This window comes from Euleptes europaea, chromosome 5 (assembly GCF_029931775.1).
Source record: "Euleptes europaea isolate rEulEur1 chromosome 5, rEulEur1.hap1, whole genome shotgun sequence".
In the NCBI taxonomy this organism is placed as follows: domain Eukaryota; kingdom Metazoa; phylum Chordata; class Lepidosauria; order Squamata; family Sphaerodactylidae; genus Euleptes; species Euleptes europaea.
Genome location: NC_079316.1, coordinates 103,104,356 through 103,129,951, shown reverse-complemented (window position 1 = coordinate 103,129,951; position 25,596 = coordinate 103,104,356). Strand labels below are relative to the sequence as shown.

Here is a 25,596-nt window from a genome sequence, read left to right as displayed (position 1 = left end):
ACAGACTAACGCAGCTACCCGCGGTGATCTAAAGCTATTAATAATATTCAACCATGCCATTAATCAGCTGCAACTTGATGCCACTTTCCGCACACATTGAGCAGGCAGGTAATGCTGGGGATGCCTTCAGACCAGTTTTAACTGCAGTTAAATAGGAATGTGCAGAGACCTGCCTGCCTGCCTTCGCCTTGTTACCTTCTTCTTCTCTCACATGTAGCAGAGTCTAAGGCTAGCACCACTTTCACATGGCTTATAGATCATGATGGGTAGCCATGTTAGTCTGTAGCAGTAGAAAAGAGCAACAGTCCAGTAGCACCTTAAAGACTAACAAAATTTTCTGGCAAGGTATGAGCTTTCGTGAGCCACAGCTCACTTCTTCAGATACAGCTCTGATGTGAGTCCCATCTTTCCTTAAGAAAAGTGAATTAGACACACAATGTCAATGTAAATGTCAAAAAACGAGTAAATAATATTAGCAGGTGTGATTGGATCAGGTGTGATACACAGAGGGGTAGTAGGTGTGGAGAAATCAGCACTGGTAATGAGACAGGAATCACAGATCTCTATTCAATCCAGGAGAATGCATTGCCTTGAGTTTCATTATTCGTTGTAATTCAGCAGTCTCTCTTTCTAATCTGCGAGGTAGTAAACAAGACTGAGAGGCAGTGGCTAGCCCCTGGGCGCTCAGTGAAGCTCATGGCCAGCCATGATTTAAGCTTGTGGTTTTTCCCCCCCAGAGTCTAATCTGACATCCTAACTTCTGCTGCCCTATGTTATTTCTTACTGTTTCCCTTCTTGTTTCCCAAAAGGAAAAGAAACTGAAAGGAGTTGGGCACCTTTAAATGGTATTTTCAGGGTGTGACAGTCCAGGTGGTTGAGTGGTTATAATGTGGATTAATGTTTGGGAGACCCTCACTTGGATGGCCTAGCCTGATCTCATCAGATCTCAGAAATTAAATAGGGTCAGCCCTGGTTAGTACTTGGATGGGAGACCACCGAGGAAGTCCAGGATTCTTACACAGAGGCAGGCAATGGCAAACCACCTCTGTTTGTCTCTTGCCTTGAAAATACGAGGGGCTGCCAAAAATCAGCTGCAACTTGATGGCACTTTACACAAGCTCACAATACTTTGAAGACTCAGGCTTGTTTATTACTATATACAATATAGTCTGCCTTTTCCACTAGAACTCCACTTGGCTATGAAACTTCCTGGCTGCCTTTGCATCGGTTGCCCTCTTTCTCAATATTTTCAAAATATGGGTTTTATTAGTAACTGTGTTTCGTTACAGTATGGTAAATCACCCTCGATAACACTTCTTTTTGAGAATGTGGCATTGAAATGTATTAAATGTTCACGATCTTTTCTAAAATAGATCTAAGTTTTAATTCAAAGCTCATTCTTTATAGAAATGATTCTTCCTAATCAGGCTGGTATAATGGAGGCATCAAAAAAAGAATAATATTTAAAATATATTTATGCTGGGGTGAAGAAATTAATGAGGATCTAGATGTAAAGAATAGTGTGCATTAACTCCACTGTAATTCATTTCTGCATATATTGTAGATCTCTTGGACCATGACTCTAATAATGCTTTGGTCTTAATACGAAGAAGCTGCATAAATCTTTATTAATGTTCATTTAGTTGCATGTTTCCAGGATTAAAAGAATCTGTATGTCCCTTGAACACACTTCTTCCGTGTTACAGGCTTTATGACATCACATGACTCTGACTCAGCATTTTCTTGCTGCCAAGGAAGGATACCCTCACAGTGCGGAACATTACTCTTTCTTGCATCATTTCATTGGTAGCCGCTTCCTCTTGTTTTGAAAGTTTTGGAGAAACTAAAAATAAGAACCTTTTTTTTAAATGAAAAAATATATATACATATAAAGTAAATTCTGGGATCTATTTCTAGGCCAGAATAATCATTGTAAAATGTTTCCAAATAACAGTTGTCCCTTCTCAGTCATTGTCTATCAACCTATGGAAAATACTCAATAGATTTTAGTAGTGCAGAAATAACGGGATGGTTTTCTGTAGAAAATAATGCATTAAGCCACACTGTTTAAGGCTGCGGATCAAGTGCATGAATTATCTTTTCTTTCAGCACTTCTGGGGAAGTTATTTCCTAGAGCTTATTCACAGGGGGGTTTCTTTGATCGAAGCTGTGATTGCTACAAGTACTGTGTAATGGAATCCATCCTGTCACTTCCCGTTCCTTTTCCTCCTTAAAATAAAACAAGGGAAAACAGTAGACTGATGAGAAATGTGTAGGTCTTTTGAGGAGAACTGTTGTTAGGTACACAACGACCTCAGCTGAATATATTAGATGCGAGGTGGGACGCCAGCTACATCTTAGGTTTTATTTGCTTTTTAGGATGGAAGTCAGGAACTTTGTTAATTTAGAATATCAGATATTCAGAAAGTGCCACGTAGCATGGTTAAGTTTAAAGTGGATAACAGCATTGGATAGCGGCTTTTTCCTACTCCTGCGGCATTTTAATTACATTACGACCGTGTAAACTGCTTACTGGTTGCTGCCTGTTACCTCAAGGACACTGAAGGTGCATCCACATGCAGCTGATGAAAATTTATCCCGCATTGTCCCAAACACTGTAGCATTCCCTTGGGCCAGGGGTCACCAACATAAGGCCTGCGGGCTAAATCCGACTCCGTGAGAGCTGTTATACAGCCAGCCGAGGCAGCCCCCCCCCAGTCCCAATGTGGGCTGGCGAGGCATGGCCCAGCCTGACCAAGTGACATTTATGTCATATCTCGCTCTCGTGACAATTGATTTCAACACCCCTGCCTTGGATTGTACTGCTCTCACTTCTGTTCCTGGCATACCACGTTATAGAAAGGGATCAGCCTTTCTACATGACCTGTTTTCCGATTTCAAGGGATTTGTGTCTAGCTTCCTTAATGAAGGCCTTTTCCTGTGTGCTGCTCATATTTTTGATTCAGGCAGTCAGCATGAGAAATGCTCTTGTGTGAAGTAGCTGCCTGGCTTCTCTCTTGTCTCACCCCCCCACACACACATACACAAACTCACAAAGTAGGCTGGGGGCGCACAAAGACCTGAGAGGGAGGAGAGTAGGCTCAATTTCCACTGTAATAATAAACAAGCCTGCTGCTTGCCTTTCTCCCAGCCTTGCCTCTGTCGTAGAGCATCTGCTTTGTTTGCAGAAGGTCCCCATTCCACCCCCTGCATCTCCATTTAATAGGATCAGATGAGAAGGATCTCGGAGCGCTGCTGCCAGTCGGAGTAGACAATACCAGCCTTAGTAGGCCAAGGGTCTGAGTACGGCAGCTTCATGTGCTCTGAAATCTGATGAATTGCAGCGGCAAATGCGAACAGAACTGCTACTGTGCTGTAGAGCGTAGCTTCTCAGTCTGTAGGTCAGGATCCTCCTTGTTTTGGTGGGGAGAAATGTGGATGCGGGGGGCGGGATGCACATGCTGGGACTCTGAAAATTACCTCTGGGCTGAGGAAGCCCCTTCTTGTAGAAAGGCAATGCCTGGAGCAGCCAGACTGTGGGAATTCATTCCTTTTGAGGAATACCACTTCCTTGAATTGGTCACTCCCCTGCCTTTTGGTAAGAACTGCAAGGGGTATGCATTGAGGGGCGTTGCAAGAGAAGAGCACAGCACCTCTTTTTAGCCACACCTTTCAGAGGAGGAAAAGGAATCGAAATGCCTCTTTCCACCCCCCTCTTGCAAAGGCTGTCTCCCTCTTGTGAAGGCTGTCTACTTCTGCCTGTGGGATTGGGCCCTACACTTTTGACAGTGGGTAGAGCGATTCTTCTGGCATGTCGAAGGTCTCTCTGGCTCCATTTATCTCAGCAGCACCTGTTATTAACATTTTACTCTTCATATATTTAAAGCAAAGGGCCCTGTCTTAGTGTCAGAGTGCGTGCTTCGGGTGCAGGGCGTTCTGGGTTTAATCTCGAGGTCCTCCGTCTGAGAGGGCGTTCCGCCTTGAGACCTTGAAGAGCTTCTGGCCTCTATCGTAGGCGTTGCCGGGCTAGAGGGACCTTGAGTACAAGGCAGCTGGGAATGGTCAATTCCTGTTACGTTCTGTTGTTTGCAAGTGAGCTGCGGCTCTGTTCTTTTGTCGTATTGTCACTAAGAGATCATCACTTTGGCTTTCACATTGTTACAGAATCTGCCCGTGACTGCAACAGCCATGTTCGCGGCGAGGTTGGTGTGCTTTCGGGCCCTCCCATCCCGAAGCCTTCGCCCGGCACTTATTCCGGTTTCACCAGCCTTGAGGAATTCCACTCTGAAGACAAATCAGTGTCTCTTGCAGCCTTATCGGGTAAGCACTATTTGTTTTATAAAGGACTGTGTGTATCCGCAGGATGGCCTGAATCAACTGCTTTTGGGAAAAAAATTATGGTGGTGTAGATCTGCCTGAGAGCCTAATATGGCCTTGAGCACATATATATCCAGGAACTGGGCATATCTCTAGCCCTTCTACCTAAACTAGAGCAGAAAGAAGCTGCCTTGTATGTGGTTAGATCCAAGTGTGATAATTGCAGTGGTTTTAGTCCTGCATAGTGTGATGTAGGTAACAGTAGCAAAGGCAGTAGCATCTTGAGCCAGTGTGGTGTAGTGGTTAAGAATAGTGGACTCTAATCTGAAGAACTGGGTTTGATTCCCCACTCCTCCACATGAGCGGCGGGCTCCAATCTGGAGAACTGGGTTCGTTCCCCACTCTTCCGCATGTAGCCTGCTGGGTGACCTTGATCTAGTCACAGTTCTCCCCGAGCTTCTCAGCCCCACCTACCTCACAGGGTGTCTGTTGTAGGGAGAAGGGAAGGTGATTGTAAGCTGCTTTGAGACTCCTTAAAGGTAGAGAAAAAAACAGCTCTTCTTGCGTGACTAGTTTAAAATCTGTCCTGTTCTCACTTCCCTGGACATACACATGTGCTGGTTTGGGAACTTCATCCCTGTGAGGAGTTACATGGGTGGCAATGCGTGACAGCCACGTTATGGGTACCAATCACAAGGGCTTTCCCACCTGAGCAGCACAAGAGTAGGAGGAAAAGTCACAATCAGATAGAAAAGCAGCGTATTGAAGCCATCACACAACACTGCTTAATTTTTTTTAAAGCAGAAATTTTGAAGATAGTTGACATATATGCAATCCTCTCGTAACAAACCTAAACTTATTTTACTTCTGTCAATGACATAAATGTATCATTTCTATCTTAGTTAAGATATGAAATTGTCTTGTTCGAGATATTGATGGCATTTAGAAGCAAAAATGTCTTATTTCTCTACAAGTCAAATTGCAAATACACCCAGTATTTGCCAGTGAGCAACAATTTGCTGCACCCTGTGATACCTTAGTGCATGTATCTTAACTTTTAACACATGAGATGTAAGGAAAAAATAAAAGTTCAAAATAGGAAATACAAGCATTGTGGTGAACACAAGGATTTACCTCCTGTTGTCACGATCGAGCTAGCAGGATATTTGAAGAGGGCTAAACATAATGTTGGAAAAACTGAACCAGTTAATGCATTGAACACCGTGCATAGTAATTGTTACCATTTTTTCAAATTTAATAAAATATCTTTGAAAAGATGTATATCTGCAGTAAACATAGGAATTAGCATTATCTAATGTGGTGGGTTGTCTTGCATAAAATGCGTTTGTTACACATTTTGTGTGTAAATGTAGTCTTAAGTATTTCACTCCTAGAAGAGAATATATTTAAATAGCAGTTTTTTCCAGTGCTTCCCAAAATTTTGCCATAGAAAAGTTGGGGGAGGGGCAGGAGGGTGAGGAACACTTTTTGTTTTTCCTGGTGTTCTTTCCAAGCCTTCGCATCTCAAACTGTGTGATTGGCCTCCTCTGTGGATTTCATTGTTTGTGTGTATATTGGAATCACATGGGATCACACCAGAGGAAAGGGTCTCACGTGCCTCTGTGAACACATGAAGCTGCCTTATACTGAATCAGACCCTTGGTCCATCCAAGTCAGTATTGTCTACTCAGACTGGCAGTGGCTCTCCAGGGTCTCGGGGTCTTTCACATCACCTACTTGCCTGGTCCCTTTAACTGGACATGCCGTGGATTGAACCTGGGACCTTCTGCATGCCAAGCAGATGCTCTACCACTGAGCTACAGCCCCTCCCCATGGTCTTTTTTGTTTGGGTGTGGTTTTCTTTGTTGGTGTTCTTAACTGCTTCCTGCATACACAACCAAATGTGATCTCGGAAAGTTTTGCTTCCAGCTATCTTAATCCACTGTTGTTCCCTTCATCACTGGTGTTTTACTTGACGGCAACATAGAACTCACTTCTCTTCCTTCGATTTTGGTTGCATCAGGGCTATGTCACCAAAGCCAGGATGGGCTTGCGCCGGGGGAAAACCGGACAAGAAATTAAAGAAGCGGCTTTTGAACCTGCCATGGAAAAGGTCTTCAAAGGTATGCTTGAGCATATGTGCATGTTCTCTCACACCATTAGTTTTCTGTCGCTTGTAGGTAGGGGGCAGAGAAAACTCAAATCGGCATGGATGAAAATCAAGGGAGAAATATATTAAAAAATCAACTATATGCATTTTTTCTTGAAAATGAAATAGTAACATAAATCCCTGGTGGCAGCCCCTGGCCTGGGCATCTCCTCTCTGGCAGTCCCATTCATGGCTCGTGGATCCCTAGGAAGTATGAGAAGTCCCTGCCCCCATCATTTTGCTAGCTGCGTTATATCAAAGAAAGAAGCACATGACAAAAATCGGCACACGGGTTGATATAGGATGAGATAGTCGTTCAGATCTGTGGGCTGCAGGTCATGAAGGGTGTTTAAGGCTAAGAACCAGCATCTTGAATTCTTAGCCCAACAGCAAAGGTGTCAACAATGAGCCAACATCAGAACAGATTTAATATGATCAGACTAGGATCCTCCAGTCATAAGGTGTTCCAAGTGCAGTGGCACTACATGAATTGCTTCCATGTTGTCTTCAAGGGCAGCCCCACACTGAGCAAGTTATAGTAGTCCACCATAGAATCCTAGTTGGTGAGAGAAACAAACTGGAGTGTATCCAGGTACCTGCATTCAGCGGTCTCAGTAGGCTGGAGTTTGAGTCAAGGTCGCAGGCTCAGAAACCTTCAAACCTACACTGGCGTGTAGTGGTTAAGAACAGTGGTCTCTAATCTGGTAAACCAGGTTGGTTTCCCCACTCCTCCACATGAAGCCTGCTGGGTGACCTTGGGCCAGTCACAGTTCTCTCTGAACTCTCTCAGCCTCACCTACCTCACCAGGTGTCTGTTGTGGGGAGGGGAAGATGATTGTGATCCTCTTTGAGACTTCTTAAAGGTAGAGAAAATCAGCATATAAAAACCAACTCTTCTTCAACTCCATGTGCTTCGGGCAGAAGGTAGGGGAGGGAGAGTTTGTGAGCAAAGTGACAAGTTGTGTTGGTGCCTGTTACAGACCAAGTTCCGTTTGTCGTGAGTCTGAATGCAGCCACGATGTACTATTGAACAGGATTTCTTATCTATTAGAAGGAACATGGTTTATATAAATTACAATTCAAAATATTAAGCCTCAAATGTGTCAATATTTTATCAGAATATAATCAAGGTCTTTAGGATCCAGAAAGGAAGGCTTTTTCTTACAGAATCCAGAGTCTCGGTGCCTGGTTGCATAGCTTCAGAAGTTACAATAGGCATTAGACCAGGGGTGTCGAACTCAATTGTTACGAGGGCCAGATATGACATAAATTTCATTTGGTTGGGCCAGGCCATGCCTTGCCAGCCCAGATTGGGCCTGGCGGGGGGGTGTGGGCTGGTCCACGGGCTGGATAAGAACTCTCAAGGGGCCGAATCCTTATGAAGAAGAAGAGTTGGTTTTTATATGCCGACTTTCTCTACCTTTTAAGGAGAATCAAACTGGCTTACAATCGTCTTCCCTTCCTCATCCCATAACAGACACCTTGCGAGGTAGGTGGGACTGAGAGAGTTCTGATTGAACTGTGACTGGCCCAAGGTCAACCAGCTGGCTTCATGTGTGTGGAGGAGCCAAGAAACAAACCCGGTTCACCAGATTAGAGTCCGCCGCTAATGTGGAGGAGTGGGAAATCAAACCTGGCTCTCCAGATTAGAATCCACCACTGTAAACCACTACACCATGCTGGCTGTCTAGGCGTTGGACTCTGAAATTCAAAACACAGTGGTTTCAGGCCAAGCTGAATGCACAGCACTAAGTATGGCTGGCGGCCTGCTGAGAATTTGAGCTGTTGCCTGCTGCGGGAGGAAGGAGTCATCATCTGGCTCAATGCAAGCAACCCACTGGCTTTGCAGAGGACAGCTTTGCATGCCGGCTGAGTCTTCTAAAATCCCTCTTTGACTGCCTTCTGTTTTTCACAATCACCTGAATGTTGATCTCTGATCAGAAGCGATGGATACCTTACTAAATCACTCTGTCCTGTGTAGGGCAGGGAGAATGTGAAACTAGAAAATGGTGTTAATTTAATCCTCAACTGGATAGGAGAGGGGGCAAACAATTTCAGGGAATATAATTATCGATTCCTCTTCACCAGTTGATCAGATGGGAAGATGGTTCGTTGCCGGAGGTGCCGTCGTCGGACTCGGAGCTCTCTGCTTCTACGGCTTGGGGCTATCAAATGAGATCGGAGCCATTGACAAAGCCGTGTAAGCAAAACTCTTGAAACATTTTATAACTTTTCCATTGTCAAGGGGACGGGACTGATAATAGAACGGGGAGGAATAATCAGGAGCCGCACCGGTCAGTTTTTATAGGGAGGTTTTAAAAGTGTGTTTGTCCCCTCAGGGTTGTGAGTCCGCCGCTTTCTTTCTGTCCTCCTATTTTTCCCTCTCTGTTGCCTTCATTTATCTTTAGGATGGGAGGAGGAAAGTACTAACCAAAATAAAAATTATGGGGAAACCAATCGTAGCTACTACTATTTGTAATTGATTCTGGACTTTTCAAGTCATTTCAGTACATTCTTGCGATTAGTATTACTAGACACGAGTACCAGAACACTTGAAATGCTTCATGTAAAATAACTAGAGCTGTGAGCTTTGAGATTAATTTAATTTACTAAGGAATTAATGGACTGGTGAAGGTGAAATTGCTAATCAGTAGTGATGCAGTGTTTTGTTTTTCTTCAATCTGTTTTGGTATGCTATTGTGATAGGTAACGAGAAAATAGGGGTTTTTTCTTTTACACACTGAATGATAGTCTTCTGTTTATTTACCACAGCATGTCAGAAAGGTGTATATATTTAGAGAAGATACAAATACGTATTGTGGTTTAGTAGTGTAAAAGCACTTTGATCAGCTAAACTTCTTGGGTTGGATGAAAGACCTAAAAAACAACTTAGGGCACCTTTTTGAGAATCTTAAAGGTCTCTGGAGAGTGGTATAGAAAAACCCTAAATAAGTATTTGTACACTGTTTTAGATCAGGGGTCCTCAAACTATGGCCTCCAGGCCGAATCCGGCCCCTCAGGGGTCTGAACCCGGCCCCCTGCCTAAAGTATTCGCCGGGGAAGCCGTAGTTCTTCTTAAGCCCGCCCCGCCGTTCTTTCTTTTCTCTCATTGACTGGGAAAGACGCCCATCACCGTCCCTCTCAGCAGCCGGCAACTACCAACCACCTTTCATCCTGTTTCCCTCCCTTTGCTTCATTCGTCCAAGTTAGCATTCTACCCCGCCTTCTCGTGGCGTTGCTGGCCAATCAAAAGACCTGTCGACATTAAAGGGCCTCAACACCCCCTCTTCTCTACCCAAGCAGTTACCTCGAATTGAATTCTTTTCTTGGTCGCCGCGCGCCACAGCCCCCTCCTCTCCCCTTGCAACAATACCTTTTAGAGAGAAGAGGCGGGGCCATGATCCCCGCACCCCCTTTCTCGGCGGCGCGCTGTTGCTGCTGCCTTAGATGCGTGCCGTTTTGTGCCCGGCAGCGAGCTGTTGCTTTTCGCGCCGTTTTGTGGAAACCTCCAGGGAAGGAGAGCTTACCACCTCCCGAGGAAGCCTGTTCCACTGAGGAACTGTTCTGACTATTAGAAAGTTCTTCCTAATGTCTAGACCAGTGGTTCCCAACCTTTTTTTGACCAGGGACCACTAGGACTTTTTTGTTCAGTGCAGGGACCCCAAGGTTCAAAATAAAAATTCTGAGAATTTGAAAATAAACTTTAATCATAACTGTTAATATTTGAATATATATATTTATAATAGAGAACTTTTAATTGAAAATATTAATTTATTATGGGTTTATAACTTTGTTTCGCGGACCTTAATTTAGTTCTCGCGGACCCCTGGGGGTCCACGGACCCCTGGTTGGGAACCAGTGGTCTAGACGGAAACTCTTTTGATTTAATTTCAAACCGTTGGTTCTGGTCCGACCTTCTTGGGCAACAGAAAACAACTCGGCACCATCTTCTATATGACAGCCCCTCAAGTACTTGAGCATGGTTATCATATCCCCTCTCAGTCTTCTCCTCTTCAGGCTAAACATACCCAGCTCCTTCAACCTTTCCTTATAGGACTTGGTCTCCAGACCCCTCACCATCTTTGTTGCCCTCCTCTGGACACGTTCCTGGCGTTTTGCGATTGACTCCCGTGCTAGACGGGAGCCATCTTGTGGTGGCACCCGTTCCCCGTCATCCACAGGTTCAACCACACAGAATGTTAAAACAACAAAAAAGGGAAAAACTCAACCAAATATTAGAGAGAGCTTCAAAGGTTTAGCTGCAAACTATACACTATAACAATTACATTTATTGCAAGGAGTACACTAAATCATATTCAATTATTATTATTTTTAAACCGAGTTATGATAAGAGTAAAACTAATCTGGCTTTCTTTTTTGTCTCCCTTTTTTATTGTTTTCTATTTTCAGATAAAAATATCTCAAGGTTTATTTCCAGATTTTTTTTTTACTTTATGTTTTTATGTCCACTGAGGAAGGCCACATCTGGTCTAGCATTGGTCATTTACATTGATTATGTCAACTGCGTATAAGAATTTTATAACTGATATTTTTATATGTAGCCTTTATTCCAGTCCCTGTGTTTTTTACAATTTGCAATAAATGTAATTATTTTGTTATAGTGAACAGTTTGTAGCTCAACCTTTGAAGCTCTCCCATGGAATGTTAGAAGCCTAGTTTTTGGTAGTCGTTTTCTTTATGTAAGTAACTTCTGCACCACTTGTCGCGAAGCATTAAAGGGAGCTTAAAGTAATGGTGGGAGGGAATAACAGGACAATTTTGAGAGCAGTTATGATTCAATCAAGCGACAATTCACCCGTTTGCAAAGTTGCGCTCTGAAACGTTCGTCTTGTGTCCTTTGTCCTCGCTTTCCAGCATTTGGCCACAGTACGTGAAAGACCGAATCCATTCCACCTACATGTATTTTGCAGGAAGCGTTGGCTTGACGGCGTTGTCTGCTGTAATGGTCAGCAGGACTCCCGCCCTCATGAGTCTCATGATGAGGGGCTCTTGGCTGGTAAGAGCCTTCATTTCAGTCTTCTCTCTTCAAATCTGTCAGAATATCTTTAGAGAAATCTTCAGCCTCTCCTTGGTTCATAATCTGCCGTTGTTCTTTAAATGATAGTTGCTGAGAGAGGCGATGGGTTGGATCCAACCAGCTTCACCTTTGGTTTGAAAAACGAGGAGGAGGTCCTCACTGGGGATCCTGGGAGCTGCCTAGAGATAAGTCATTTGGAAAGGGAATTTGGTGAGATGGAGTGGCTGGATCCAAATCAGAGGTGTTTAAAAGATGCTGCAGTTTTTAAACCTGAGTTGCCTGGCTTCCCTCAAGGAACCCTGTAACGGTAGCATAGCTGTGCCCTGTATTGCCTCGCCTGCCTCTGTTTGCTAAGTGAAGAATGAGGTGTGCGCCCTTTAAAGTTGTACATTTCTTTTTGTAGACCTGTGACTGCTTCTCTCTGAGATCATTAGAGAAGAAGAAGAGTTGGTTTTCATATGCCAACTTTCTCTACCACTTAAGGAAGCATCAAACTGGCTTACAATTACCTTCCCCTCCCCACAACAGACACCCTGTGAGGTAGGTGGGGCTCAGAGAGTGTGACTAGCCCAAGGTCACCCATCTGGCTTCATGTGTAGGAGTGGGGAAACAAATCCAGTTCACCAGATTAGCCTCCGCTGCTCATGTGGAGGAGTGGGGAATCAAACCCGGTTCTCCAGTCAGACTCCACTGCTCCAAATCACCACTCTTAACCGCCACACCATGCTGGCTCTATAGTCCAATAAATCCTAGGTGTTTATATGGATCCTGCCTGATCAGACTTAACACAGGCCAGTTTACCAGCTTTGCTGCCAACAAAACGGGTGAATTTTCTCTCGCGCGTATTCTGTGGGAGAAAGGTAGGTGTGACTGGTTGAAAAGTTTTCAGCTGAACATCAGGAAGAACTTCCTGACAGTTAGAGCTGTTCCTCAGTGGAACAGACCTCCTTGGGAGATGGTGGAGGATTTTAAACAGAGGCCAGATGGCCATCTGTCAGCAAGGTTATGAGGATTCTGACCGCTCAAAGCATTTCCCATTTTCCCACCATGGTAAGGTGTGTTCTGTACAGATAGAAAGTCTTGTAGGAATGTGAATTTCCCAATTTAAAAAAGCAACCATTTAAGCTATTTGAAGGTTGTGGTTAAAATGTTAGAAACCCCCTCAGATATAGGGAGGGGGCTTCACCCCCTGCAGAGCCAGCTTGATGTAGTGGTTAAGAGCGGCAGACTCTAATCTGGAGAACCGGGTTCAATTCCACGCTCCTCCACATGCAGCCTGCTAGGTAACCGTGGTCCAGTCACAGTTCTCTCTGAACTCTTTCAGCCTCACCTACCTGGCAAGGTGTTTGTTGTGGGGAGAGGCAGGGAAGGTGATTGTAAGCCACTTTGAAACTTAAAAGTGGAGAAAAGTGGGGTATAAAAACCAACTCTTCTTCTCTTGGCTCTCAATAACACACTCCTCTGCTAAATCTTGGGTCTCACTATTTAAATGTTTGCAGAAATGGAACAGGCCTCCTCGGGAGGTGCTGAGCTCTTCTTCCCTGGAGGTTTTAAGAAGAGGCTAGATGGCCATCTGTCAGCAATGCTGATTCTATGACCTTAAGCAGATCATGAGATGGAGGGCACCTTGGCCATCTTCCGGGCATGGAGTAGGGGTCACTGGGGGTGGAGGGGGGTAGTTTGGAATTTCCAGCATTGTGCAGGGGGTTGGAAAAGATGACCCCGGTGGTCCCTTCCAGCTCTATGATTCTGTGCTTCTATACCTAAACAGTAAACAAGGTGACATTTCTGCAGGAAGAACTACAGGGAGGTCAAAGTTCAAAGCAAAATTATGACTCCCCCCCCCCTTCGAAGATGTTTCTCATACAGCTTACCTTTAGCTAGATTGCAAGCTGAAGGCTGGATATGTCTTGGCAGAGAGAGAAATGAAAAATAGCTTGCTCTCTCTGTCTTCTAAAACTCCCAGCATATTTGCCATTGTTCCAGAAATATTGCTGAAGATCTGCTGAGCCCACTAGAGGGAGCTATTGTTAACTCCTAATAAAACGCTGCCTTTATGCAGAACTTCACTGGAATATATCACATCATGAGAAATTCCAGTATTGGTCACTTCTGTTGCTTGTCAGATGGGATTTTTTAAGATCGTGTCAGTCTCCAGGAATGACTTGCCTGGATTCATAAGAACTGACACATTGGTTCTAAACAATAGGTCTGTTTTCAGGCCGCACAGTTCTCTATATATCCATTGACCAATCTCTTACTGATTCAGCCTATAAAACTGTCAGGTAACTTGTGCATGAAAAGCCTGTAAACGTTACATTCCTTTGGCACACAATCTTCCAGTGAATATCATCTCTGGCTCACAGGATTCTGAACTGGTTCTGTCTGCCCTGTGTATGGTTCTTGGGGCCAGTATTTTTTTTTAATTAAAACTTGCAACCCTTCTAGGTAATGGAACTATTTACATGGGGGAAGAGAAGTTTCCCTTGCACAGCCTCTGCTTGAAAACTTCCAGCATCCATCTATCTAGGATGCTCTAGCTTTTAATTTCCTGTGTTGAGCCAGGGAATGGATGATATGGGCCCTTCCATCAAGGGTTCCGCTTTAAAGCTGAGAGAAAGCTGCTTCATCTCGAAATGAGAGTATGCGCCATTTCGCGTATTCTTTCAGACTCTTCAGTCACACACTGTGGTTGAGTGGGAAATTGAGAAAGTGAAGAGAGGACCAAGGGGTTCAGAGGGTATAAACATCTCATGAAATCAGGGAGATGGTTTTGAATACTGGCTGGTTTTTCTCACTAGACTGCCAAAGGAATGTAATGTTTACAGGCTTTTCATGTTCAGGTTACCTGGCCGTTTTATAGGCTGGATCAATAAGAGATTGGTCAAAGAGCCAGCATGGTGGTGTGGTTAAGAACGGTGGTTTGGAGTGGTGGACTCTGATCTGGAGAAACTGGTTTGATTCTCCACATGAGTGGCAGACTCTAATCTGGAGAACCAGGTTTGATACCCCACTCCTACACATGAAGCCTGCTGGGTGACCTTGGGCTAGTCACTATCGTCTCAGAACTCTCTCAGCCCCACCTACCTCACAGGGTGTCTGTTGTGGGGAGGGGAAGGGAAGGTGATGATTGTAAGCCAGTTTGATTCTTCCTTAAGTGGTAAAGTCGGCATATAAAAACCAACTCTTCTTATGGCTGCAAACCTGTGCCTGTTTATTTGGGAACAAGACCCATTGAACTTGGGCCTGAACAAACCTGCCTAAGGCTGTGCCATATATGGCTTATACCGCTTGTAAGTCCCAGTGGGAATGTCGAGCCCATTTTGGGCTCAAGTTCTTCCTGCGTTAGGGTTCTGCAATAGATCTTGCCAAAGAGTGTATACTTTGGAGTGGTTTTCACTCTACGATCTAGGGGGTACATTTGCGAGCGTGATGTGCCTTTAAATCATCTGGCAACCATTTATTTATAAGTTCATGTTTATATTGATATTAATACAGCCTCAGTGAAAAGGATGTATTTGTATAACCTTTAACAAGAATCAGCATTTTCAATAAAAAGTATAATGTGGATGAGCAGAGTACTGTTTTGGAAATGAATGCTTCCTACAGATGTCAGAAACTAAACTGCAAGTCAAGTAAACCCTCGGTCACAAAGTCTGCTACCGTGGGAAGTGCGGACGGGCCCCAAGTGAATATCATTAGTGAACCTCGGCTACCTAGCAGAGCAATCCTAAGTGGAGTTATGCCCTTCAAAACCCATTAACTCCAAAGGCCGTACCTCTGCTTAGGATTGCGTCACAAGAACACCTAACCTTCCTTCCTTTAATGGTACAGCTCCTAGCCAATAGGCTGTGAGCGAACCACACCGAACTGCTGGGCAGAATTTTAAAAATTATTATAGCCCATATAATTTATGTAATTGTATATATGTTCTATAAATTCTCCTCGTGTCTCTTAAACTCAAAAATAAACCCAAAATAAATTTCTCTGCTGGATCACAACCACCCAGCAGAAATTGTAGCTTATTACCTACATGTGTGTCTCTGTATCAGGATTGATCAGCTGTGTTCTTAGGTGCTTATATCTTCAAAAGTAAAATAAGACAAGCTCCTAACAGAAAGCAGCAGACAGAAGAAATGTTTGCTTGTAGTAAGAATAACTGTCTTGTGCAGGCAATCGGCGCAACCTTTGCAGCAATGATTGGGGCTGGGATGTTGGTGAGATCGATTGATTACGGGCAGAGCCCCGTCCCAAAGCACCTTGCTTGGATGCTGCATGCAGGTACGTGGTCTTTGGTTTTTCTTTTTCTTTAATTAATTTTTTTGTATTTTACACATGACATACATCCTATCTACATAACACTACATATTACCAAATGTGCCTTACTTAATCTTAAACTGACCTTCCATTCAAACCGTTCTTATTTTCTACCATCTATTCAACACTATTTCTTGTTATCTCCAAGGTAAAACGTTTAAGATTAACCATTAGACTTACATTTATACATGAAAGTATATAAAACATTTTACTATTCCGTGCCTAAGTTTCTCAAACATCTATATTAAGCTGTTAATATTGTTTGTCCAGGATATAACATCTATCTATTTTAACATATAATATTTGTTGTTTAATATGGGTTAAATACGTTTAAGCTATCTGTTCTCTTAGCATAATAAATATAATTTTTATAAAGTCATAATCTGAACTATTACGTTTGGTTTTTCTGTGCAGCAGTTTTTATTTTATAACAAAAGATGGACATTGTTAGTCAGAAGGCAATTAGGACAGCTCACTGTAGTGTATCTTCTGAATCACCAAAAAGATACCAACTTCCCATGTAAAACCTGTTGCGGTGACGACGTTTTAAAATGCACATGACATTTGGGAATCAAGTGCAAAACTACGAGCTTTTGGCTGGTGTGTTGCCTGTGGGAGCAGTGGTTTTCAGCAGGGCTGTCTCATCCAGGAGGCACGGTGGGGAGAAAAGAGCTGCCCTCCCTCCCTTCCTGTTGCCTAGGTACCAGAGGTGCTAATGCTCACCACCTGTTTTCTCCCCTAAGCCTCTCTTAAGAGCCAGCGTGGTGTCGTCATTAAGAGTGGTGGACTCTAATCTGGAGGACCAGGTTTGATTCCCTGCTCTTCCACATGAAGACTGCTGGGTGACCTTGGACAGTTACAGTTTTCTCAGAACTCTCTCAGCCCCACCTACCTCACAAGGTGTCTGTTGTGGGGAGAGGCAGGGAAGGCGATTGTAAGCCACTTTGAGACTCAAAGGTAATAAAAAGCAGGGTATAAAAACCAACTCTTCTAAAATCGACATGGCAAGGTGTGTGCTTCCTATATCTATGGACTATCTGAACTCAAGTGAGGCTCCTTCAGTAATGTTCAAACACTTGTGAGTGGAAGGAGTCTTGTGAGTGCTTAGAAAGCCCTGTTAGAACATAAGAAAGGTCATGCTGGATCAGACCAAGGTGCCTCTAGGAAGCCCACAAACAAGACAGCTGCACCAGTGTTATCCTACCTGTGTTCCACAGCACCTAATATAATAGGCATGCTCCTCTGATCCTGGAGAGAATAGGGATGCATTTTGACTAGCAGCCATGAGTACCCCTTTCCTCCATGGACATGTCCACCACATCCTGGGGCAGGAAGTTCCACAATTTAATTATGTGTTAAATTTAACTATTCCTGTTGGGCAGGCTTGGTGCCGTGGTGCATTAGTGCTTCTGCCAGGGGTAGGGGGCACCCTCAGCTGGCAGGATGCTTTGAGGTGCTGCTGGTTCTCAGGCCGAAGTGGTGGTAAGGAAAGCCAGGGAGACAGTGTTGGTTGCGAAGGTCCCCAAAGGAAAGTAGGCTGTGCATGCCTTAGGATTTCTCCCTTCACCAGCCAAGTTGTAATACGCTGAATCTTCTGGCAAAGTTAACACTATGTTGGTTGAGGCGACCATTCCCATGTTCGTCCCTCAGCCTCGGATTAATCTTGGAAGGAGCAGTTACTTTGATAGTGTTTCTCTGTGTGTAGCTTTAAGAAATGATCCCCCACACACACATTCCCCTCCTCAGTGCTGGTATTGGGCTAGTAGTCCAGTTTAAAGCAGTGCACATAGCAGCAGGCTGCATGTTTGCAAAGACCTGGGAAGGGCTGTAGCTCAGTGGTAGATCATCTGCTTGGCATGCAGAAGGTCCCAGGTTCAATCCCCCGGCATCTCCAGTTAAAGGGACTAGGCAAGTAGATGATGTGAAAGACCCCTGCCCGAGACCCTGGAGAGCCACTGCCGGTCAGAATAGTCAATACTGACTTGGATGGACCAAGGGTCTGATTCAGTGTAAGGCAGTTTCATGTGTTCATGTGACCTTGTCCCTCTCTGATACGGGATGAACGGAAATCACAGGGACAGAAGACCCAGAAGGCAGAATAAGCTTTGAAAAGAGGCCGGAGTTCAAAAGCTTTTGAGAAACAATGGCCCAGTTGTGTGGCAATGATTAAATAGCAATAAACAGTGGCCAGGATCCAAAGCTCCATACATGGTCTGCGTGCATATTTATTTATTTCATTTATAGGCTGCCCTTTCCCAGCCAAGGCCAAGCTCAGAGCGGCTAACGTTGCTCTAAAAACAATTTTAAAAACGCTTTCATGTAACTACATAAAAATGTGGGGCTCTTTTGGCTTTTTGCCTCCCATCTCCAACCCTGTTGCCTACCGTGTTTCCCCGAAAATAAGACACTGTCTTATATTTATTTTTCCTCAACAAGACACACTATGCCTTATTTTCGGGGGATGTCTTATTTTTATTACCGTAAGTACGGTATGTGTCCCGAGTCCGCGACCTGGGGCTGACCCTCGGGACTGCGCCTTGCCCCCACCGCCACACCTGGCCCTCCGGGAGAACCCCAACGCCTGGGGAGGCAACCCCACTTACCAGGCCGGGGGGAAGAGGAGGCGAGGGCAGCCGAGCCCGCTGGCGGCGTGGGTGGATGCAGAGCCGGAGGGGGAAACTGGGGAAGGCCGAGCGCCGACCTTGCACCTCGGGGGAAGTGGGCCGGCCCGAGGCAGATGGCACGGGTCCTGGGTGTGGGGCAGGGACAACCCCTTCCCGGGCAGCGGACACCCTGAAACTGGGGGACCCTCCGGGAGAACCCCAACGCCTGGGGAGGCAACCCCACTTACCAGGCCAGGGGGAAGAGGAGGCGAGGGTGGCCGAGCCCGCCGGCGGTGCGGGTGGATGCAGAGCCGGAGGGGGAAACGGGGGGAGGCCGAGCGCCGACCTTGCACCTCGGGGGGAAGTGGGCCGGCCCGAGGCAGACGGCACGGGTCCTGGGGTGGGTGGACAACCCGGGGGACCCAACAGAGGCCAAAGCTCTGCCCCACGTTCCAGCGGGGGAGCCGTCGGTGGGAGAGGGGAGTGGGGAGAAGACGGGGAACGGGAGTGATTGCCCCCTGGGAGGTCGGGGCGCGAGCGGGGGAACAGGGGAAGACTGAGCCCAACGGCCCACAGAGGGTGGGGCTCAGAGGAGTTTAGTCTCCCTCCAGCCCCGCCTGTCACTATGTCTTATTTTCGAGGTATGGCTTATATTGCGCAAATGCTTAGAAATCCTGCTACGGCTTATTTTATGGGTATGTCTTATTTTCGGGGAAACACGGTACAGGAGCCCTACAGGGCCAAATCTAAAGGACATGCAATGCAGAAACTCACCCCTAGAGGCTGCTTGTATACTTTGCAACACCCAGTTTACCTTGAGTACCATCTCCAACAGCCCTGACCTGGATGGCCCAGGCTAGCCTGATCTTGTCAGATCTCAGAAGCTAAGCAGGGTCAGCCCTGGTTAGTATTTGGATGGGAAACCACCAACGAATACCAGGGTTGCTGTGCAGAGGAAGGCACTGGCAAACCACCTCTGTTAGTCTCTTGCCACGAAAACCCCATAAAGGGGTCGCCATAAGTCGGCTGCGACTTGACGGCACTTTACATACACACACACACACACACCATCTCCAACCCCAATCCCCCGAGATTGAGGGTCATCTAGAGCAGAAATACATGAGTGGTGAGAGTAGGGTTGCCAACTGCCAGGTAGTAGCATGAGATCTGCTAATTCAACTGATCTCCAGCCGATAGAGATCAGATCACCTAGAGAAAAATGGCCGCTTTGGCAATTGAACTCTATGGCATTGAAGTCCCTTCCCAAACCCCACCCTCTTCAGGCTCCGTCCCCAAAATCTCCCGCCGGTTGCGAAGAGAGACCTGGCAACCCTAGGTGAGAGGCTGCTCCCAGAAGTAAAAGTCACTTGCCCATACCAACACAGAAGTGCTTTCCCCACAATCATCTTGGATCCCAGCCAGTTATGGTGAGGCTCCTATTTGAAATTTGCCTCTGCCACTAAACCCATCGCAGCCCCCCCATCTGTGGTATGGGACTGATATTGGTCTGTCTTACAGTATACTTGTGAAAATTAATGCACATGAACTACTATGAGCTTCAGCAAACCACTACGCAAGTCCTGGACAGATGTTACAGTGAACACCCCAGGAGCCTCGAAGGTTGAGCTGGAAACTATAACTTCTTATAAAATAATTATATTTATTAAGTGCACACAATAGTATGGTAAACGCTCAAGTCATGAAGCACAGGCTACATATAAATCCACCAGTATAAACAGATATAGAAATATTCAACACAGTTGAAGAAAATATGTAATATAAATGACCAATAGACCTTGCAGCCTCTTGGTCATATATATAAAACATGATTATTAAAAACACATCAGGAAGTTGGAAAACCATATGTCTTGTGTGGCCAGACGTAAAGTAATAACACCAATTAGTACAGTAACTTTCTCACACAAGTATCTGTTGTAAAATTGTCAATATTCCTGGATGTTCATAACACCAACCAGTGATAAAATCTGTTAGCACAGTGAACACACACACATCCTGCCTGGACATGCGTACATCTCTTAAGGAAGAACCGATGCGAGTTCACTATATGAACGAAGCTGGAGACCAGTACCTAGATGAAAATGGGGGTGTGTGTGTATTACATGTTCATGAGATGGATTGACTCAGTAAATGAAGCCACGGCCCTCAGTCTGCAAGACCTGAGCAAGGCTGTTGCTAGGACATGTTGGGGGACATTAATTCATTGGGTCGCCATAAGTCAGGAGCGATTTGACGGCACTTAACTCACGCACATCACGTGTTCGGTTGTACATGCGTTGACTGTATCATAAGAATTGCTGCATACACATAGAAAGAGCAATTGAGGGTACACTGTGAATTCACCGTAACTTGCAAAGACTTGTTAGTCGAAATATTGTTGAAGGCTTTCACAGTCAGAGTTCATTGGTTCTTGTAGGTTATCTGGGCTGTGTGACCGTGGTCTTGGTATTTTCTTTCCTGACGTTTCGCCAGCAGCTGTGGCAGGCACCTTCAGAGGAGTAACACTGAAGGACAGTGTCTCTCAGTGTTACTCCTCTGCCAAACTTGTTAGTCGCTTTGGGGTTTTCTGAAAGAACCCTTTTCCGTTTCGAGCCCTCGACATCTCTTTCTTCTCACAGGCGTTATGGGCGCAGTGGTGGCTCCTCTGACACTTCTGGGTGGCCCCCTGATCATCCGAGCGGCTTGGTACACAGCAGGAATTGTCGGCGGCCTCTCAACAGTAGCCATGTGCGCACCGAGCGAGAAGTTTCTGAACATGGGAGCACCTCTGGGGGTCGGCTTTGGCCTCGTGCTCGCCTCTTCTCTTGGTAAGTGGAATCGCGTTGTATTAGGAAAGGATTCCCCAACGAGGCACCCGCCAGCACCTTTCCTGGCATCCACCCGTTGGTTTTAGAAAGTGAGTGGGGGCCAGGGGAGCTTCTGGTCTCCGGTCCAGCAGGACTTCTGAATGGTCATTGGAGATCTGATTGGCTGTGCAGATTTTTTTTTAAGTTGCTCTTCCAGCAGCTGCCACCACAGCACAAGAATATTCCCTTCATTATTAAGGTTAGCTGTATATATGCAAAGTATTTTTTTAATATGTTCATTTTAAAAGGCATTCTGTCAAACCGAGCTTCTGCCTGAAATGTGAAAGTATTATTAGTCATTTTGTTGCTGGCTCCGCCTCCTTTGGCAGCCATTTTGTGGTTGCTTCCACCACCCTGTGTCAAAATTCCAAAAGAGCCCACAGGCTCAAAGGGGTTGGGGAGCCCCGTATTAGAATTCAGTAGCAGTGCAGTACTTAGTATCAGACTTCCTCAATTCTCATCTTTCATGCAGGTAGACTATTCTAATAGTTAAAAGGCATAAAAATGCCCTCTGCTAGGCGCTGCATGTCAGCATTCCTGTGCGTGATTCTCTTTCTGCTAGAAAAATTTAGGTTGTAATAAGAGCTGCCCAGTTTCATATGTTGCTCTGCTTCTTCTTTCTGACGAAGACAGAAAATATCTGATGCTTTAGAGAGATCAAAAGGGTGGTTGAAACAAGTAACATGTCGCATAGAGTGTCTCCCATAAACCCATGGTATTGAGGCATGCTGTCATGTATATATATAGGGCGCTTTCACACATGTCAAATAATGCACTTTCAGTGCATTGTGCAGCTGGATTTTACTGTGTGAAATGGCAAAATCCACTTGCAAACAATCATTAAAGTGCATTGAAAGTGGCTTCAAAGTGCATTGTTCAGCATGTGTGAAAGCGCCCATGGTATTTGTGGTTGGCTCCACTTCAATTGATACGGAATGCTGCAGCCAGGATGTTGACTGGAGTGGGTTGTAGGGACCGTATCACTCTAGTATTGGTTCATCTACACTGGCTCCCGATTTGTTTCTGGGCACATTTCAAGGTGCTGGTTGTGACCTTCAAAGCCCTATATAATTTGGGACCATCTTCTCCCTTATAAACCTGCCTGACCACTGCGGTCATCTTCAAAGGCCCTGCTTCGGGTGCTCCACCTTCTGAGATTACACGGGTGGGTACCCGGGAAAGGGTCTTCTCGGTCATGGCACCAAAGCTCTGGAACTCTCCCCCTGGGGAGTGTTGCCTGTCCCTTTCTATTGACATCTTCCGCCAGCAGGTGAAGTCGTTTTTGTTTCCCTTGGCATTCCCTCAATGATCCCCCCTTCCTAACCAATATTTTAATTTTATGTTTTGTATGTGTTTTAACTCTGTTAACTGGAGAACCAGATTTAATTCCCCACTCCTCCGCATGAAGCCTGCTGAGTGACCTTGGGCCAGTAGCAATTCTCTCCAAACTCACAGCCCCACCTTCCTCTCAAGCTGTCTGTTGTGGGGAGGGGAAGGGAAGGCGATTGTAAGCCACTTTGACACACCTTAAAAGGTAGAGAAAAGCGGGGTATAAAAACCAACTCTTCTCTTTTTAAATTGTTTTAAATAATGTGTGGGGTTTGGGGGGAGTTGATTTGAATGGTTTTAAAAATAAGATTCATGTATGTTTTAAATTGTTAGCTGCCTTGGTGGCTCTTGAGAAGGCAGAAAGGCGGGATACAAATTTTGTTAAAAATAATAATACTGTGCCACACGTTCATGCAGTCCTTTTGATGGCTTCCTTCTTTGTTTGTGCCAGGATCCATGTTCTTTCCCCCAACATCCATCTTTGGGGCCGGCCTCCACTCTGTCGCTGTTTATGGTGGATTGGTACTTTTTAGCTTGTTCCTGCTCTATGACACCCAGAAGGTTATAAAGCGTGCAGAGACTCAGCCATTGTACGGTGTACAGAAGTATGATCCCATAAACTCGTAAGTGTTTTTTTCTCATGGTTCACCCTAGCTCTAATTTAATAGTATGTTGCCACAAACACATAGAACGGCTTCCGCAGAATCCCAGTGTTGCGGAGTACCAAGAAAGTGAGCTTTGTATTTATTTCAGAACTGCTGTATTGTATTCCAGAAATGTTTTCTGGGAGCTCGAGAGAGCCACGTAACATCATAACAGAGATGAAAAAAACTTAACCCTAAACAACAAAATTAAGTACCCAAAAGGTCAAGAAAAAATAAATAAACATCCAAGGCCAAATGGTATGATTTTATCAGCCAGCGTGGTGTAGTGGTTGAGAGCAGTGGTTTGGAGCGGTGGGCTCTGATTTGGAGAACCAGGTTTGATTCCTCCTCCACATGAGCGGCGGACACTCTGGTGTCTGGTGAACTGAATTTGTTTCCCCACTCCTCCACATGAAGCCAGCTGGGTGACCTTGGGAAAGTCACATTCTCTCAGTCCCGCCTACCTCACATGGTGTTTGTTATGGGAAGGGAAGGTGATTGTAAGCCAGTTTGAGTCTCCCTTACATGGTAGAGAAAGTCGGCATATAAAAACCAACTTCTTATGTTTTATTGTGTTATATGAGCATGTCCATTAGGTAGGTTTTTGCAGGGCCCTATATGTGTTATATGTGGTATTAGATTTTAACCTGAAATAAATACATACATATTTTGTACTTACATCATTTTTAGATTGTATAACCTTTGGCCTTGGATGTTTGTTTATTTTTTCTTGACCTTTTGGGTACTTAATTTAGCCACATAACCCATAGTGGGCTTTCCTATTCCCCCTCTTTCTGGAGGCAGCTTCTTGCCTGTAAGGGAATATTTCTTGGAGGGGGGCGTTCTTTTCACATTTGGAGAGGAGCTCCTTGGAAAATGTGGGGTGATGCCGTTGGAAGGGGGACGCAGGAAGCGCATGTGCACAAAGACTCCCCGCAGTACTGAGACCTCGGAGCCGGTTGTCTGTGACAGTTATGACTCAGACCAGTGTCTGATATTTTTATCTTGGGATTTGCCCACAGTATGTTTGCATTCCGGCCCTTCAGAAACACTCGTTGGCAAACTCCATGATCAGAGAAGCTGAAAGTATGAAGCTTTTTGTAGTGGTGGTGGGGGGTGACTACTTCATTGCCTCTCCCATCTCCACAAATCCATGCACACGCCTTACTGCCGTTTCTCCCCCAAAAGCCACTCCCACTCATCCCTGTTACCTGGTTTGTCCATTTCCTCCCCAGAATATTTATTATCCATTTTATTAAGGCTTTAAACCAGGGGTGTCGAACTCAATAGTTATGAGGGCCGGATATAACATAAATGACACTTGGTCAAGCCATTCTTTGACAGCCCAGATCAGGGGGGAGGCTGGCTTGCGGGCCAGATAAGAGCTCTCAAGGGGCCGGCTTCAGCCTGCAAGTGGTATGTTTGACACCCCTTCTTTAAACTGCATTACTAATGCAGGTGTTACCTCCCTTGCCGTTAGCGCATGACTGAAGGAACGGACTGGCTCTTCTGTGTCATAAGTACAAACATCCTGGAGGCTTTGTGGTTTCTGTAGACTTGGAAGGACCTGTGTTTGCTATGTGTCTACCTCCTTGATAGGTTCTGTTTCTCAGAAGCAGACAAAAGGGAGGACCGTTGCTTCTCCTCCTGAGGTTCAACTCCTCAGAAGTCACAGGTTTTGTCTGAAGATCATCTGGTCAAATCCCGAGTAGTGAAGGACAAAGCCGGTGAACTCCAATCCTTCCATGTCGGTTTTCCATTATTACTGTCACCTGCGCTTGATGACCTGGGCCGAATGCAGAATCCCAGTGATGACTGCTGGTTTCAGTAATCCAGTCCGTTGTTTCTTCTCACCTTCCAGGTGCATGGGCATTTACATGGACACCCTCAACATCTTCATCCGAGTGGCCACCATGCTTGCTGGCAGCGGCAACAGGAGGAAGTAAATGGCGGCTTGACAGGTCCCCCCCGATGCTTTGGTTTATCTGCTTAGTGCATAATATTGAATAAAAGTTACTGTTGTGTACAAGCAGCATCTGTCGTGGAGAAAGTCGGATCTTCCCAGCACTTCGACATGATCATTAAGGCATTTCCAGTGTAATGTGACTTGAATCATAGTTTCCTGTTTCAACTTAAAATTAAATAAAAAGTGGAAACTGGAGGGCTGCAATGCCATAAAATTGCTTCTCCCCAATTCTGGGATTTTTTGATATGGGGAAAGAAGTTCATTTCAGTTTTGTTCCCTCCTTTGGAAAAAGGAAGCTGGATGGTGTACTATAAACTTCTGAACAGTGGCCAAAGAGGAGGGCCGTTATATTCAGCCTGAGTTTCAGCA

The 25,596-nt window shown here is 45.2% G+C and overlaps 1 protein-coding gene across 1 annotated transcript; it reads left to right on the top strand.

The window, feature by feature from the left end:
* Positions 1 to 4,188: 4,188 nt before the first annotated feature.
* Positions 4,189 to 25,220, top strand: GHITM (growth hormone inducible transmembrane protein). Its single transcript, XM_056849778.1, has 8 exons — positions 4,189 to 4,320; positions 6,341 to 6,440; positions 8,555 to 8,666; positions 11,342 to 11,483; positions 15,677 to 15,785; positions 21,061 to 21,249; positions 23,069 to 23,240; positions 25,123 to 25,220. Exons 1-8 carry the CDS (start codon positions 4,189 to 4,191, stop codon positions 25,205 to 25,207), a joined length of 1,041 nt encoding a protein of 346 aa, XP_056705756.1. The 3' UTR covers positions 25,208 to 25,220.
* Positions 25,221 to 25,596: the final 376 nt, after the last annotated feature.